The sequence below is a fragment of the Astyanax mexicanus genome, chromosome 1 (assembly GCF_023375975.1).
Source record: "Astyanax mexicanus isolate ESR-SI-001 chromosome 1, AstMex3_surface, whole genome shotgun sequence".
Classification (NCBI taxonomy): Eukaryota; Metazoa; Chordata; class Actinopteri; order Characiformes; family Acestrorhamphidae; genus Astyanax; species Astyanax mexicanus.
The window spans coordinates 121,057,124-121,075,678 of record NC_064408.1 but is presented as its reverse complement, the minus strand read 5'-3'; the positions used below and the strand labels follow the sequence as shown (position 1 = coordinate 121,075,678).

The following is an 18,555-nucleotide window of genomic DNA, read 5'->3' as shown; positions in this document are numbered from 1 at the left end:
TTGCTGCCTCAGGTTCTGGACGGATTTTGCCGTCATCAACGAAAAAATGAATTCCCAAGTTTACCAAAACATTTTGCAGGGGAACTTAAAGACCATCTGTCCTCCAACTGAAGCTCAACAGAGGATGGATGATGCAACAGGACAACGACCCAAAACATAGAAGTAAATCAACAACCGAATAAACGACTTCAACAGAAGAAAATACTGAGCCTTCTGGAGAGTCCTGACCTCCTGAACCCAATTGAGATGCTCTGTGGCATCATGACCTCAAGAGAGCGATTCACACCAGATATCCCATAATATTAAAGCTAAACTGAAACAGTTTAGTGAAGAGGAATGATCCAGAATTACTCCTGACTGTTCTGCAGGTCTGATCTGCAACTACAGGAAACGATTGGTTGAGGTTTTCGCTGCTAAAGAGGATCAACCAGTTATTAAATCCAAAGATTCACATACTTTTTTCACCCTCACTGTGAATGTTAACATGTTGTGTTCAATAAAACCATGCAAACATATATATTTTTTGTGTGGTACTAGTTTAAGCAGACTGTGTTTGTTGTCTATTGTTGTGACGTAGATGAAGATCAAAACTCATTTAATGACCAATTTATGCAGAAATCCAAGTATAATCCCAAAGGATTCACATACGTTTGGCAAAAAACAGAGATGGGAGCTCCTAGGGTTTTCCTTGTTTAATCTAGATTATAGCTCCTACTATAAACACTCACACTCTTATTTGTGCAAAAACAGATGGCCTAGCTTGCTCGTAAACGTTACTAAGGGTTTATGGGACTGTTTTATTTGTACTTATTACTCTAAATCTGAAGGGCTGACCGATAGGCCCACCTGACCCAACCTACTGAATGCTAAACAGCCTGAAGCAATAAATGTTTTATATGTAGATATATGTTTACTTATAATTAGAAGCAGAAGTCATCTAGTGGTTAAATGGTCTGTTTTAGAAGCTTTCAGTTCTTGGAAACCCTGTGCAGTAATTTCTCCAAATATAGAGGTGAGTTCTGGGCTGTTCAGGTTGAAGCATCATCCACAGGTTGCCTCCAAAATGATTCAACCTTAGATCCAAAACCTGGTTAAAAGTAATGTTTTCCTAATTGTAGATTTGTCAAGAAAATCTTAGCATGTGCCAGAGATTTCTGTGAAGAAGTCTTCAGCTGACACTGAGGTAAGGATTCTTCCTCACCTCATTGATTCTCATTCTGCGCTGTGCTCTTGCAGTCACATTTACAGGACTTTAACACGCCTAGGGAGAGTAGCAGCAACAGTGCTGAACTTTCTCCATTTGTAGAGCGTCTGTCTTACCGTGGACACATGAACATCAAAGCTTTTAGAGATACTTTTGTAACCCTTTCCAGCAGCTTCATGCAAGTCAACAATTCTTGAGCGTAGGTCTTCTGAGAGCTTGATCTTTTGTGCGAGGCATGATTCACATCAAGCAATCAAGCTTCTTAAGAACAGCGAACTCAAAACTGGTGTGTGTTTTTTTAAAAGGCAGGGCAGCTTTAACCAACACATTCAACCATCTCATCCTCCAATTAGCTCATAGAAAAGTCATGATTAATGATTTACTAAAAGTGGACCATTCAGGCTACTGTGTAAAGTATTGCCATGTTGCAAAAAAGAGGAAATAGCTGTACATCATCACTGTACTGCAGATCATCATCATCATTTATAAAACAATGATTAATAGCTCTTACGTCTTTTACACTTTCCTGTACTGTAACCTGTTTTAGCACGCTGATATCGATGCACAGTTCAGTAGATAAGATAAAGGACTGCGCTGTGAATGTTACTTGGGGTGTGAAATATATATTTTTAAGCTAACTGCAGATATATTTTTGTTTAAACAAGAATACACACAGAAAAACACTATCAAACACTCACATTTATCATTCCAGCCCAGTAGAGGGCGATGTAGAGCATGCATGACTATACTCAATGATCAACAATACTCAACAATACTCCTTTATGTGGCACAAATTCAACAAGCTACTGGAAACATTCCTCAGAGTTTCTGATCCATATTAACATGATACTTCCAAAGCGCAGTTTATTTCCATTAATACAGATCAACTGTAAGCTATTAACCATTTAATTGTTTGCTAAAAATCACCTCACCCCCTCATTTTAAACAATATATGTTTTTTAGGGTTTTTTGTAACAATGTATATTTTTCCAGTTTTTAGTTCAGGCCCTGGTAGGTTACTACAAAACTTAATACAATGGATTTTGTACTATTTCCTGGTATTGACTAAACTTTAAGATGCTTAAACGGCAAATATACTTGTTTTAAGTGAGGGCCCTATCTTACACCCCATCAACAGTCTATTTTCATGCCTTGGGTATGCATCTTTAATATAGCGTCAGAGTTTAGGAATAAATCTACACTAATGGGCGTGGTGGTCTGGAAGTGAGGTGTGTTCAGGTACACTTCTGGTGTGTTTCTATCTTGGAATCGGAAAATACAGGTGCGCCACTGACTGATTAAAATCCTGACAACAGTCAACAGTCAGCCATCCAAGTGTCACCCAGTCTAAAGGGTGTTTGGAAAACTGTTAAAATTTCTGGATCTCGAAACGAGGGGAATGTAGGTGTGCTATTCATTAAAGGTAAGAACTTTTTATCATGTTTTACTACAACAAAAGTACATTTTACACCTGAGTTCTCCTTCAAGATACGAATGCGCCAAAGTCAGAGCTCACCTGGCTCTTAAATGGAATGAATGCTGGCACACTGATTGGTTTATTTCACATTACACCCAAAATTAACCACACCCATAATTAAGCTAGATAATTAGTACATGCCTCACGATACCAGAGACACACCGACACTTTTGACCAACGTGCTATAGATCGCTAAAATAGGGCCCTTAATCTGTGTCTTGCCGTATTCAGGGTTCATACACGTTTTAATCAATAAATTCAAGGCACATTTTCATGACCACACGATTAAAAAAAAAACATCAATGCAGACATGGACAATAAAACCAAAAATCAACTAAAACTATAATTAAAATTGATTTTAGTAAGCCTAAAATGAATCAGATCAAATGTTGACACACAATCTTTAATAATAAAATGTGTTTCAGACCCTGAGAGCTAAATGTAGAGGGCTAAATTATGAAAATGACATACATATTTGTTAGCTCAAAATAGATTTTCTCCATCGATAAACTGAAACACAAAGATTTGTAGAGCAAATTTCCATGACTTTTTTCCTTACCCAGGCCTGGAAATTGCTATTTTTGACTTCCATGACTTTTCCAGGTTTTTCATGACCATATCAACCCTGTGTATTGGCAGATAATTTTGTTTAATTCAGGAAATAACAGAACATTTTGATATTTTTTGTCAAAAAGTTCTGAATTTTTACATTTTTTTTGTCTGAAAACTGAATTTTGTACCTTTTCTGGTTATTGACTGGACCTGAAGAGCTTAAAATGGGTTTTATACTGTTTAACTTAGAGCGTACATTAAATAGAAATGTAACTGAATTGTTTTTGTCTGTAGGTTTTTAACTACTGTAGTATTTCACCTTTATAACTAAAAACACATTGTTTCAGAGTCAACAGTTTCTGGCCGTTTTTAACAATTGAAGGAAACAGGAAACTCAGCCCCCTTCGACTTAATCTCTCAGCCAAAACAAAAAACACACTTATCCAGAGACCAGCGGGTTACTGTCTGTTTAATACCGAGACTTTATCCTCTGCAGCAGTGAAAGGTAAGACTTTTAGGTGACACTAACTAGGTGACTAACTAACATGAATTAATGCATTAATTACCATTAGTAAGACATGAGGTAATACAATATTAACAAAGCTTAGTAAATGTTAATTAAACACAGAAACTACAGCATTAATTCATGTTATTTTCACATTACAAGTGAATTATTTGTTATGATGAACAATAAATCATATACTTTATTATCATATACTTTACTAATGTTGGGTAAACAAGTAACAACTGCATTAGTTAATATTCTCGTCATTTGCTCATTTACTCTCTATATTTGAATTTGTACATATTTAATCTGTCTTAAATATGTAAAAATTCAAATATAGGGAGAAACAGTATACTTTAAATATTTGCAAATACATTTTCACAAGTGTTGTAGTAATACAGCATAATACATATACAATAATACCAATTGGCTATGTGTAAAAATGCCAAATGATTCACATTTTGAGATAATTAAAATAATATCCTGGGGCCAGTTGTTCAAAGGTAATCTGATCGGATTTTGGTTATCGGATTGGATCAAATCTGGAAAACGGGTTGTTCAAAAGGGAAAGAAGCATTCTGAAATTGGATCAGATCACGTAATCCAATCCTAGTTTGTAAATGGATCAAACCTTCAGTTTCTGTTGTTCAAAACTTTTCAGTAGGATTTGGATAACTTTGATCCAAAAAAACAGGATTACCCTGATCCCAACAAGGGGTAGGATTTCAAAGTGGATTTCATGAAGAAAATGTGGTAAAACTTTAAAATCAAAGTTTTAAAGTAAAAAAAAATACATTTGTACAATTTAGTGTATATACTTTTATTTCTGTTTTGCACTTGACCTGTTTAACCGTTACAGTAATAAAGTAGACATTGGCTACCAATTAAGCCTTTTTCTATAGTAACGTAAAAATAAAAACAATCTTGACCCCATTAAATAAACCCCCCAAAAGATTTCAATAACAAACAAAAATAATATATATATATTATATATTCATTTTTTCATCTACGTCACTGTCTTTCATCACTGTATATTAATGTCAAAGAAACATTTATCAGATATGAAGCTGTCAAAAATTATTTCGAACAATTGCAAAGAACACCAGAGTTTGTCCTGGTTCTTCAACAGGCTCAGGTGCATCATGAACACAGAGAGGGATATTGCGTCTGGTAGCAACATTGGGCAGGACAATACATGCAAGTGTTATGTTGCATGCTCCCAGTGGTTCGACTCGCAAATAGTTAAGTCATGCAAAGCGTCTCTGCAGAACGCTCAATTGCTCGTATTGTTTTGCAATAAGCAGTATCTTGTTACTGCAAGAAAAGGAGTCATCAACCCCTGTTGGTTCTTCTATCTGTTTTTTACATAGCTGGTAATCCGGATTAGGTAATCCTGAAAACTGTGTTTCTGGATCAGGTTGATCCAATCCAATATTGCTTTGAAAAACTGGCTTAAAAGTAAGACAGATCACCTGATCCTGGATAGCAAAAAATGTGATTACCAAATCTGGATAATTTTGATCCGGATTACATTTTTTGAACAACTGGCCCCTGATAATGAATAACTTATCTCTTTCTCCTCTGTATTTGTGTTAGGTGATTTAATCTGTGTCTTATTGTATTGGCATATAATGTAGCTTAATTCAAGACAGCTTTTTCAAGAAATAATGCTCCAAACAAGGTAAAACAAGCTATAAATAAGATACTATTCCTAAGGGGGTGCTGTGGTCCTCCTGCCTCTAGAGGGAGGAAAGAAGGACAGAACTAAAGAAAAAAAGAAGGAAAGAAAGAACAGAGGAAAGAAAGAAAGGAAGAAAGGAGGAAAAGGAAAGAAGGACAGAAGGAAAGAAAGGTCTGTGTCTCTTTAAAAGAAATAACTGTCCTTAGTTTGTATTCCGGCCTCGTTGAGCTGCTTTCTGTTTCCTCCTCTTTTGAGTTTTTTTCTGTGTTTCTTCACAGTTTAATCGCCTTTCTCTTTAGTTCGTTAATGCCTTTATTCTCATTTTCCCGCCTTTTCCTTCTCCTTTATCCTCCTTTATCTAAACTGCAGCAGTTCTGCAGCCATTTTATTTATCTTTAAATTAAATTTCCTCTCTCTGAAAAGCACACCACAACCCCAAAGAGCATTTTATACACAACCCCAGTCTTTACACCACTCTTTCCTTCTGTTTATCAAGTCTTTTTGTATTTATTTTGGCCCTGTTGTAATCTGGTCTGTACTTGAGTCCATCCTGCTGGAGATTTCCATTAGGAAGTCGGAAATAAACATAGCAGCAATCCTGAGGTAATTCTTACCCTCTATTTGTGGGGATTGCGACCCCGTTACACTATTCTCACAATGATAACAATATGTTCTAAACAGGGCTCTCACGTTTTGAAGTTTGGTGGGAGTGAGATTGGGGGGTGGTGTGGTGGTGGTGGGTTCACGCTGTTCTTCTTCAGTTGTTAAACGGGGGTCGGTGGGCAGTTCTTCGCGCCTGACACTTTGACTAGGTCTGCCTAACAGCAGAGCGATCTATATTCTGATTGGCTCAACGAGAGTATATTATAATATACAGCCGATGGATTGGCAAGCGTGAGAAATACCATGTGTGGCATGTGAGCATGTGAACTCGCTGAGGTGCGTGTGTCACACGCTCAAAGCGTGAGACTTGAGAACACTGGTTCTAAGTATTCTGACAACAGTGCAAAAATGAGAAATGAGAAATTTCAGATACTAAAACTAAATTTTTAAATTTCTGCTTTTAGTCTGAAGACACGAAGCCTCACAGCTTTGAAAAAAAAAAAAAAAACAATAGGACAGAATAGATGTTGGCCTAAATATAAAGTTCTATGAAAAATTAAACTTAAAATTAAACATATAAATGAGATTTACCTTACTGGTTAACAGTCATAATGTTTTGGCTCTCTGTGTTTTTTTTTTTTTACAGGATGTCTAACAGCTTTCTGAACATTGTTGAAATGTAGAATACTTTATTGTGAAGATTATGAAGGTTTTCCAAGAATCACATTTCTATTGTTTTCTGTTTTCTGTTCCAGGCTCTGGATGGCAGTAATGGATGGATATGAACTGATTAAACTCCTTTTAACTGGTAAAGTTCGCATCACTATTATCACTTAACTTTAAATCTTATTCATTGTGCTTTCGTTTCTGGGCAATTCTTTAAATACGTTCTAAAATCTGATTGAATGTGGACAGTGGTTTCCAGTTGAGAGTATGCTGTGTGCGATTGGTTGCCACTTCTCACCAGTGTATGATGGTTGAGTGCTGAGTGTGAAATGACAGATTGTGCAATTTGATTGTAAAGCGTCCATTGGTACATAGAGCCATGAAAAAGTATTTACCCCCCTCACAGATTTATTTTTATTTTTTGACCACCCCCCCCTAAATTAACTGTGATTAATCACACTTTTTGTAAAGCTGAGTTCAATACTAATTTCACTACTAACCACAACCAGACCTGATTACTACCAGACCTGTAGAATCAAGAAATCACTTAAACAGAACCTGTCTGACAACATGAAGCAGATAAAAGATCTCAAAAAGCAGCACATTATTATTATTATACCCCAATCTGAAGAAACTCAACAACAGATGGGAAAACAAAGCTATTGATCATCTATCAGTCTGAAAAAGTTTATAAAATCATTTCTAAAGTTTTGATACTCCAGAGAACCACAGTGATTCACTATTATTCACTAATGGAGAAAACACTAATGGAACACTGGTGAACCTTCCCAGGAGTGACCGGTTGACCTAAAGAAATTACTCCAAAAGGGCATGAACAACTCATCCAGGAGATCCCAAAAGAACCCAGAACAACATTTAAAGAACTGCAGGATCTCAGTTAAAGCCTCAGTTAAGGTTAAAGAGTGTTAATGATTCAATAATAAGAAAGAGACTGGGTGAAAATGGTCTCCATGGGAGAATTTCAAGATAAAAAACACACTGGTGAACCAAAAAGAACACAACCACCCGTCTCACATTTACCAACTAACATCTTGATGATCTCCAGAACTTTGAGTAAATATTCTTTAGACTGACGCGACAAAAGTGGTACTTTTTTGGAAGGTGTGGTGTAAAACTAACACATAATTTCAGAAAAAGAACTGAATCATACTGAACGTAGTAAAACATGGTGGTGGTAGTGTGATTAGTGTGATTAGTGTGATGATCTGGAGCTGCTGGATAACTTGCTGTAATAGATGGAAGCAGGAATTCTGCTGTTTACCAGAAAATCCTGAAGGAGAATATGGATTTTTCTGCTGGCTAGTAATCAGGTGAAGCTAAATTAACTCTCTTCATTCTTCTGTTTCTACAGTTTCAGTGCTGATCTGTCTTTGCCATGGTTGGGACATTCAGGTGCCAAAATCAGTTACAGCTGTTGAGAGAAGCTGTGTTACACTACCATGCAGCACCAGCCCACACTCCCATGTGAGTTGGTACCTGGACATTACAGGTAGAGACCAAATAGTGTATTCCAAGAACCAAGAAGATATCACAGACAATTTCAGAGGAAGAACATCAGTCCCAGGAGATCCTGAACAAGGAGACTGCAGCCTGAGGATTGATAGAGTTCGCCCAGATGAAAATGAATTAAGACTATACCCATGGATCTATCCTGACACCGGTAACAAGTATCAATACATCAAAATAAACGTTGGTGAGTATTTACACTGCAATGGAATCATATCATGAATCATATCTAGCCTAAACTGCGTCAACATCAGTGTTTTACTATTTACAGGGGTTGGACAATGAAACTGAAAAAAACTTTTTTTTTTAGTGTGGGAGGTTTCATCATGTCTAAATTGGAGCAGCCTGGTGTTCAATCTTCATTAATTGCACATTATTGCACCAGTAAGAGCAGAGTGTGAAGGTTCAATTAGCAGGGTAAGAGCACAGTTCTGCTCTAAATATTGCAATGCACACAACATTATGGGTGACATACCAGAGTTCAAAAGAGGATAAATTGTTGGTGCACGTCTTGCTGGAGCATCTGTGACCAAGACAGCAAGTCTTTGTGATGCATCAAGAGCCACGGTATCCAGGGTAATGTCAGCATACCACCAAGAAGAACCAACCACATCCAACAGGATTAACTGTGGATGCTGTAAGAGGAAGCTGTCTGAAAGGGATGTTCCCTTGTATCCAAAAAACATAAAACCCTTTATGTCCAACCCCTGTAGTTTTAGTCATAATTTAGTCATCTGAAATGTTGTAAGTTTTAGTTTAGTTTTAGTCGACTAAGTATCATAGGAATATAGTTGACTAAAACTACCTCATGTATGAATTCTGGTTGTGCTTTCTGACTTCGAACCGATGTTTTGTTGTGGCAAATTCCTGACCGCTATCAGGAAAAGCACCCCATTTCGGGAGTGTGTCGCTTAAATCGAAAGCTGAGATAATCCACTGACATTGGATGGTTAATTTTGACCAGATAAACTGGAAAAGAAACCCCAGAGAGAGGGTGCTTTTCATGGTCGGGGTCCTTATTTCGGCACAGCAGGCTACCGTAGTCTGGAGCCTCACTGAACAATACGTACTGTGCTTTTTTATTTAACTTGTTTTTAATTTTGGTTTGTTTATTTTTTTTTATTTTTACATTTATTTTATTGTTTCTTTCTTTTCTTTCTTTTTTATTTTTAGTTATTGTTTATTATTATTTTATGATTTCTACTGCTAAATTATTTGATTTTTACCTTATATATTTTATATATTTTTATAATATCTTATATCTTATTAAAATGCTGATTTTATAATTTAAATTTTTTAGTCAACTTTTTACTTTTGGTTTGATTTAAGCTGTTTTTTTCACATTTCTTTTATTGTTTGTTTCTTTTCTTTTATTGTTTTTAGTGATTGTTTTTTTATATTTTACTCTTTTATGTAATTAGTTTTATTATCTTTATTATATGATGCCTACTCTTGAAATCTCTCTTTTTACCTTATATGTTTACATTTTTTTTATAATAATATATCCTAATATATAATATATACATTAATAATGCTTTTTTTAATTCTTATTTTTTATTCATGTTTTTTTTAATTAAAATTCTCTTATGTAATTGCATGGCTACATTGTAAATGAGGGCCACCCTTAATGTATTCTGAGTTGAGTAAAGGTTGATTGATTGATTCAACATAATATTTATGGTGGGTTGGAGATTTAGGGCTACCGTAGTCAGGAGCCTTGCAGAGGAGCTTAATGCACCTTATATTCCAAACAATATGATAATACAGAAAATACAACACATATTGGTCCTTTAATGTTAATTATATTTACTTTCTCACAGTAAAACCCGGGAATCCTGAGATTTCCATGGAGAGCCCACAAGTGGAGGGAACACTTTTCTCCGCCAACTGCACAGTTCAGCATTCCTGTCCTTCATCTCCACCACGGATCGAATGGTTTGGCCCAAATCCTGTTACTAACAATGTGATCACCACAGTGAACCAGGATGGATTTTGGATTTCCGTGGCCCAAGCAAAGTTCAGACCAAACCTTGAGGACTTGAGCAGGAAGCTCAAATGTGAAAGTGTGTTCAACCGGGAACACAAGCCTAGTAAAGTTCTTCAACTTAACGTCTTATGTGAGTAAATCCTACAACCAGGGGCGTTGACTGAGTATGTGAACATCCGGGGCTCAGCCCAGTTAAGGGGGGGGGGGGGATTCCTTACTAGCCCACTGCGCAGACAGAGTTGATGCTATGTCTTCTTTGTAGAAAGAGGAACAATTCTGTTTGTCACATCCTCAGAGAGTTCTTTGCCATGAGGTGCCATGTTGAATGTAGCACCCAAATGAGTCACATGACACTGGGGAGGAAAAATGGCTAATTAGGCACAATTTGGGCATTTTCATTTAGACATCAATGGCTGTGTGTTGAGTTATTTAGAGGGCACAGTAAATATACTATAAATATACTATAAACTATACACTGTACACTAGGGGTGGGCGATATGGCTCTAAAATAATACCACAATATTTCATGGTATTTTCACGATAACTATTCTCTTGGCGATATGACAAAACACTTTAAAAATATATATATAGATTTCAAAAATACACTATACACTGCAAGAACATAAAAAAATATATTTTATTATTACATTCAATATAATACTGCACACCCCTAAGTGAGATATTATAAAATACAAGAATTTTATCAGATTTGTAACAGAAGTCAATGATCCAGAATGTCATGATACTTATAATAATGCACTCCATATATCTCCATATATCCAGGACTAAAGTAAAATAAATGATACTGGACAGATATAATCTGTCTCTAGTAGATATATAATGGGAAATGGGGTGGGTGATATGGCACGATATTTTAGGGTATAATATCGTTCACAATATTTACAAATTTTGGCGATATTATCTTGTACGAGATGATATGGCGCGCCCCTACTGTACACTGACAACTTTACACTGTATCAATGTATCATATCTTCAGTGTTTTCCCATAAAAATATATAATAATAAAAATAAGTATTTACAGAAATGTGCAGTCTACTTACTTTTGTGAGATACTGTAATTATCAACTTGTGGTTTAATTAACTTAATTAGGTCAATTTTAATTCTTCACTAGATTAATAGATTAATTCATTTTCACTGTATTTCCACAGATTCTCCCACAAATGTGCACATAATGACCGAGAGAAGGGTGGTCGAGGGAGCTAATACCTCGCTCACATGTATGAGTGACAGCAACCCTCCACCCAGTGCTTATCAGTGGATTATCACCCAAAAGAGTTCCACCACAAAACACAACGGCCAAAGTTTTTCACTTCAAGACGTCAGACGAGACACGTCCGTCCTCTGCACTGCTCAGAACTCTATTGGACGGGGACAATCGGATCCATTAGTGCTGAACGTCCATTGTGAGTATAGCCTTATACGAGCCTCATAGCCTCACATCAAGTATTGAACCAATATGCGATATGTGATGTGTTCTTTGTATGTATATATATCACTAATTTCCTGTTGGCCCCTGCTCACGTCTTGGTGCCAAACACCATAAGCAACCTTTTTGTGGTCTTGTAGGGTCCAAGCCTATTATATTATATAGACCACTTAAAAATGATGAGTTTATTTGATTTTACCAAATTGAAAACCTCTGGAATATAATCAAGAGGAAGATGGATGATCACAAACCATCATACCAAGCTGAACTGCTTGAATTTTTGCACCAGGAGTAAAGCAGCATAAAGTTATCCAAAAGCAGTGTGTAAGACTGGTGAAGGAGAACATGATGCCAAAATGCTTTAAAAAAACTGTGATTAAAAACCAGAACCAGGGTTATTCCACCAAATTTTCTGATTTCTGAGCTTTTAAAAATCAAAGAATATGAAATTGCTTTCTGAAAGCTTTACATCTTTTTTTGTTATTTCAGATATTTCTAATTTTCTGTAAATAAATGCTCTAAATGACAATATTTTTATTTGGAATTTGGGAGAAATGTTGTCTGTAGTTTATAGAATAAAACAACAATGTTCATTTTACTCAAACATAAACCTATAAATAGCAAAATCAGAGAAACTGATTCAGAAACTGAAGCGCTCTCTTCATTTTTGTGTTGTTTCCCAGTTCCTCCCACCATCCTGCTGGACTCGGGCTGTTGGGACTGGGCTGGAGGTATGAGGTGTGTGTGCCGGGCAGAGGCTGATCCCAGACCCAGCATCTCCTGGATGGTTAATGGAAGCATTGATCTGTTCCCACAATTTCATACATCAGCTAACTACACCGAACGGGTGACGGTGTCAGAATTAACGGGACCCCTGACCCACAATGTCTCCTGTGTGGCGTCCAACTACCTGGGCAAGAACAGTTACCAGATACCTACACACCAGCCACTGTCAGGAGGTACTGTCAGGAGGTCTATTTCTAGTGCAAAAATCTGAGAACATGTAATTTTTTGTGTTTAATGTCCTGATTAATTCCGTTTCTTCATTCCATGCAGGAATTACAGTAGCTATTGTGGCAGCGGTGGTGATTGTCATCATTGTTATTGCTGTGATTATCATCTACTGGAGAAAGAGGTAGATTTTTTAATACACCATTAAACACGCCTCTTCTGAAGTTGACCTCTTACTGTATGTTCCCTCAACACTTCAAACAATCACATTTGATGATTGTGATCTTCAAAAACTGTTTGTGAATGGACATTGTGATATAAAAAAAATCACGTTGATTGTCACATCTCCAAAAAGACACATCTCCAACAACTGTGATTTGTAAAAAATATCACATTTGTTAGTGTGATCTATAACAATCACGTTTGTGTGTGATGACTGAAAAGTCACATTTGTGATTGTGATCTCCAAAACTGTTTGCTATTTCTGATTGTGATGCCCAAAGAATCACATCTGAGATGAATGATTGTGATCCCCAAAAACACATTGATATCCAAAATATTTTTGTATTTTTAATCTCCAAAAAGACACATTTCTATTTCTATTTTGTTTGTGATATGCAAAACTATCACATTTGTGACTGTGATTTATTATGATTACACTCATCAGTGATGATTGAAAAGTCACAATTGTGATGGTGATCTCCAAATCACATTTCAGATGGATGATTGTGATCTCCAAAACTGTTATTTGAGACTGTGATGCCAAAAAAAAAAAACAAATCTAAAATTGTGATTTGCAAAACGATCACATTTGTTATTGTAATCTATAACAATCACATTTATATGTGATGATTGAAAAGTCATATTTATATGGTCACCTCCAAATCACATTTAAGACTGATGACTGTAACTGTTTGCGATTTGTGATTGTGATGCCCAAAACAATCACATCTAAGAGAGATGATAATATTACATTTGTGATTGTGATTTCCAAAAACACATTTGTAATTGATTGCAATCTCCAATTTTTTTAAGTGATTTTAATCTCCAAAAAGGCACATTTCTAATGATTGTGATTTGCAAACTGATCACATTTGTAACTGTGTAACATAATCTAAAACGATTATGTTTGTGTGTGATGATTGGAAAGTAATATCTTTGGTTGTGAAATCCAAATCACATTTGATATTGATGATTGTAATATCCAAAACAATCACACCTACGATGGATGATTGTGATCTCCCATAAAATCACATTTGTGATGGAAGTTTGAAAACAAAATAATAATAAAAATAATTGTTCATAACTGTAAAATAAATCTCCAAATTAATCACATTTGTGAGCGGGTATTGTGATCTCTTATACTACTTTGTGATTTGATATAGATTGCCAAAAATCACATTTGATTTGATGGTTGTGATCTCCAAAAATCATTTTAGGAATGTGATCTCTCAAAAACAAACATTTATGATTAATGATAACAATCTCACAAAATTGTATGTGATTTGTTATAGTGATGCCCCAAAAAAATCACATCTGAGATAGATGATTGTGATCACCCATAAAACCGCATTTGTGATGGAAGATTGCAAGTTTAAAAACCTTGACTGTAATCTCCAAAAGAATCACATTTATGAGTGTGACCTCTTAAAATTCTTTGTGATTTGTGATCGACCCCCAAAAATCACATTTGTGATTGATCATTGTACTTTGTGATGTTTTAGAGATATTGGATATCTCTAAAACATTGTTTGTGATTGAGATCTCCACAAAAATGTGATTTTGTGTGGTTTTACATGCTAAAACAATCAAATTTTTTTAAAGGATAATTTTATATCTATATACATTATTAATATATCACTGTCCATTCATGTACTAAATGCAAATAATACAAAAGCAAGTATTGTTGAAACTCTCTTTATAGCTGCAGTGTAAATAGTGGCACTGAACCAGTTTTCTAGTTAATATTTGATTTTGTGTATTTAGATCCCATAAGAAGACGAGTGGAAACAGCACTAAACAGCTGAAGACTGATGATCTGGATCTTAATGCGTGTTCATTTGTGAACGAGACGGTAGAGGTGGATCTCTACGTTAACACTCCACAGACAAAAAAGGTAAAAAACACTGTTTCCTTAAGATAATGTAAAAGATAACGCACTTAGTGTACTTTATGTGATATTTTTGTGCTTCCGTGCTTCTGAATGTATCTACACTGGTGGGTGTCGTGATCTGGAAATGAGGTGTGTTTAGGTAAATTTCTGGTGTATTGCTGGTGTATCTTGGCAATGGAAAACACAGGTGCTCCACTTACTGATTAAAACCCTGACAACAGTCAGACTTCCATTGCTATCTTGGCACATGGACACACACCAGTGCACAAACCCATAGCATGTGCCTGTTGGCAGCTATGTAAACTTTGACATCGACTATAGACAGAATGCGTTGAACACATTGGTCCAGGTAGCTTCACCCTTAAAATAGCAATCCGCCAAAGTCAGAGTTCACCTGACTCTTAAAGGGAATGAACAAGTGACACGCTGACTGGTTTATTTCACGTTACGCCCAAATTTATTCACACCCATGATTAATTAAGAGAATTCGTACATGCCTTTTGATAATTGTGAGCGTAAAAAGGAGGTGTACTTTTCCCATTGTTATGATAGCAAAGAGACACTGACATGCCCTAAATAAAGCTGCACAATGCATGGTTGATGGCTTGCCTGTAGATCACTAAAAATGTCTCTATAAAAGATTTTCAGTGGCTACTTTTGGGTAGTGAACCTCTTGGTGAGAAATCACAGACTTCACCTTAATTGGTAATGCTTTACAATACAGCCCAGCCCGCGTTTTAGAGGGTAAGTTCTCTTTACTTATGGTGTAACTTCTCTGGATGAACCAATACATTCAAAATACCAGGTTCTACAGGTACTTTATTAACTGTACGTATAAATAAATTACAACCAGAAACAAGAGTCTAACAACTAGGTCACTTTCTGAAACTTACATTTTACTTTCCAAACACTTATAGTGTAACTGTTCTCTGTGAATCAGTAAATACCAAAATACTTACAGGGTCCTACTTGTACTTAAATGTAGGTACAAATAAAGCTCAGGAGAATCTGCAATTTCTCTAAACTTGTGATGCAATTTCCATATTAAATAATATATATAATAATTTTTGCCTTTTGTTCATGGCAGTTATGAAGACTTTCAGTCATTCCAGTTACACTCCAGAGAATTACAGTATTATTATTCTAATAATTTTATGAGTTTGAAAAAGAATATGAGAATTTAATTTATGCTTTTTAAAACTGTCGAGGGCGGAGCAACTAAAAACAGTCAGGGTGGAGCAGAGCAGGAAGAAATCGTATAGGTTGTAATGTCAAGCCTAAAATACAATAATATTTAAATATCTTCAATAACACAATCAGGAATGCTGAGATTTTAAAGATAATTAATATATTAATACACAGAAACCACAAAGTTTTATATTAATGGTTAATAAACTCAAACCTCAGCAGCGTCTCTACTTCCTCTGAGAAACTGAGAAAGGCCCGTCTCCCTCCACCCATCCTCACACTCTTCTATAGAGGGACCATTGAGAGCATCCTGAGCAGCTGCATCACTGCCTGGTTTTGGACCTGCACCGTCTCTGACCGCAAGACCCTCCAGCGTATTGTGAGGACAGCTGAGAGGATCATCGGCGTCTCTCTCCCCTCCATCACGGACATTTACACCACCCGCAGCATCCGCAAAGCAACCAGCATTGTGAATGACCCCACCCATCCCTCACACGAACTGTTCTCCCTCCTGCCTTCGGGAAGAAGGTACCGCAGCATCCGGTCCAGCACGACCAGATTCTGCAACAGCTTCTACCCCCAAGCCATCAGACTCCTCAACTGCAGAGACTGAACTGAGGGTTTTTCTGTAAATGCACACACACTCTTACCCCACTTACCCCAGGAAATGGAAAGCACTAAAAACCCTACTACCTCACTGGACTCTATTGCACACTGTGTAATAGAGTAATTACTACCTCACTGGTCTTTTTTGCACACTTTTTGCACACTGCATAATTTGCACACTGTCTTGTTATTTATTATTCTTTGTCTGTATGGTGTTGTATTGTCTGTCTGCACTTTTGTACTGTTGCACTATTGTTCTGTCTACACTGTGTTTATGTGCACCATGGTCCCTGGAGGAACGTTGTTTCGTTTCACTGTGTACTCTGTATATAGCTGAAATGACAATAAAAACCACTTTGACTTTGACTTTGACTTGACTTTGACTTTAACTGTTTTTACTCTCTAATTACACAGTACTTACTCAGTAAATACTCAGAAACAACAGGGAGAGGGCTGTATTATGTAGTGTACAGTATTTTACTGTTCTTACTCTGTAAGTACACAGGATTTACTCAGTAAATACTCAGAAACAACAGGGAGCAGACTGTATTATGTAGTGTACAGTGCTTTACTGTTCTTACTCTGTAAGTACTCAGTGTTTACTCAGTAAGTACTTAGAAACAACAGGGAGTGTTGGGCTGTATTATGTAGTGTACATTGTTTTACTGTTTTTACTCTGTAACTACACAGTACTAACCCTCTAAAACTCAGGCTGTTTTATAAAGTGTTACCAATTTATGTAATTTTTTTATGTTTACTGGAAGAAAAAATATGTGTATTTCAGCTAAATTGTTGATTTGAAAATGACCATTATAAGACATACTGCTTTCTGTGTTTGCTAGGATGACGGGTGCAATGCATACGAGACCATGTGAAGCTTTTCTGACACTGTGATGGTCACACCTCCTTCAAGACAAGCTTCATAAATCTCCGATCCTCGATATTCTGCCTTCATTGGAGTCTTCAAAGTGTTTAAAGGACGTTTAGTCATCTGAACATCTGGACCAGAGTCTGAATCAAGTTTCATTGTGAACATTTTGTCCGTTTAGTTTCGGTTTCACACTGCAGTTCAGTAAATCAGCAGACTAAAAGACTTTGTTATGTCAGGTCATTATCACCTACATGGGCGGAGTCTCCCTATACTCAACACTGATTGGTTTGTACGATATTGCCAGTTTGGCGAGTTTCATTTCCTGGTGTTGTGCCGAATTCTGCCTCCCTGCCATAATTGTATTAATCTACAGTGACAATAGATACAGAATTACCAGCACCATAATCTGTTTCAGCACAACACCAGTTCTTTTTCTTCTTCTATTGTTTCATTTTAGTCAGACCCAGACAAAACGGTGTAGGTATGAAAGCACCATAAGACTCAGTATTAAGGCAGAATATTTATAAACTGCAGTGTAACGCACAAAATGTGATAATAAATGTAGCCATTTATTTATAAACTATAGTTTTTTTATATGAAAACACATACAATTATTATTTTACTTTAAAGTACTGATAAAAAGTTGTTTGCCACAGATTAATATTTATAAATTATTGAGCTAATTACTCCAACACTTTGTAAGCTTCACTTAATTTAATAAACTCTTATTGACAACAAAAAACATTGTGTTGTATTGTGTTTTATTTTACAGCCTATTTGTAAAATAGGGGGGCATAAAACCCCAAAATAACAATGAACTAGAATGTGCTGCAGTGTCCGTCGTTTAGCTATTTTACACATTTTTGCTAATTCTTTGCTAAAAACTCATTCATGTTACTTTAAGTCATTTTACTCAAAACACAAAAAGAAACAGGAGTGAGTTCCAGTAACAGGAGTGGGTTCCAGTAACAGGAGTGAGTTCAAGGAATAGGAGTGATTTTCAGTAATAGGAGTGAGTTCTGATAACAGGAGTGAGTTCCAGTAACAGGAGTGAGTTGTGAGTTTCAGTAACAGCAGTGAGCTCCAGTAACATAAGTGAGTTCCATTAACAGGAGTGAGTTCCAGGAATAGGAGTGAGTTTCAGTAATAGGAGTGAGTTCTGATAACAGGAGTGAG

The 18,555-nt window shown here is 36.3% G+C and overlaps 1 protein-coding gene across 1 annotated transcript; it reads left to right on the top strand.

The window, feature by feature from the left end:
• Positions 1–3,680: 3,680 nt before the first annotated feature.
• On the top strand, positions 3,681–18,086 carry LOC103023440 (myelin-associated glycoprotein). Its single transcript, XM_049467581.1, has 10 exons — positions 3,681–3,738; positions 5,482–5,590; positions 6,778–6,830; positions 8,061–8,402; positions 10,036–10,332; positions 11,373–11,627; positions 12,334–12,609; positions 12,707–12,785; positions 14,588–14,717; positions 17,351–18,086. The coding sequence occupies exons 3-10, from the start codon at positions 6,785–6,787 to the stop codon at positions 17,381–17,383; spliced, it is 1,458 nt and encodes a 485-aa protein (XP_049323538.1). The 5' UTR covers positions 3,681–3,738; positions 5,482–5,590; positions 6,778–6,784; the 3' UTR covers positions 17,384–18,086.
• Positions 18,087–18,555: the final 469 nt, after the last annotated feature.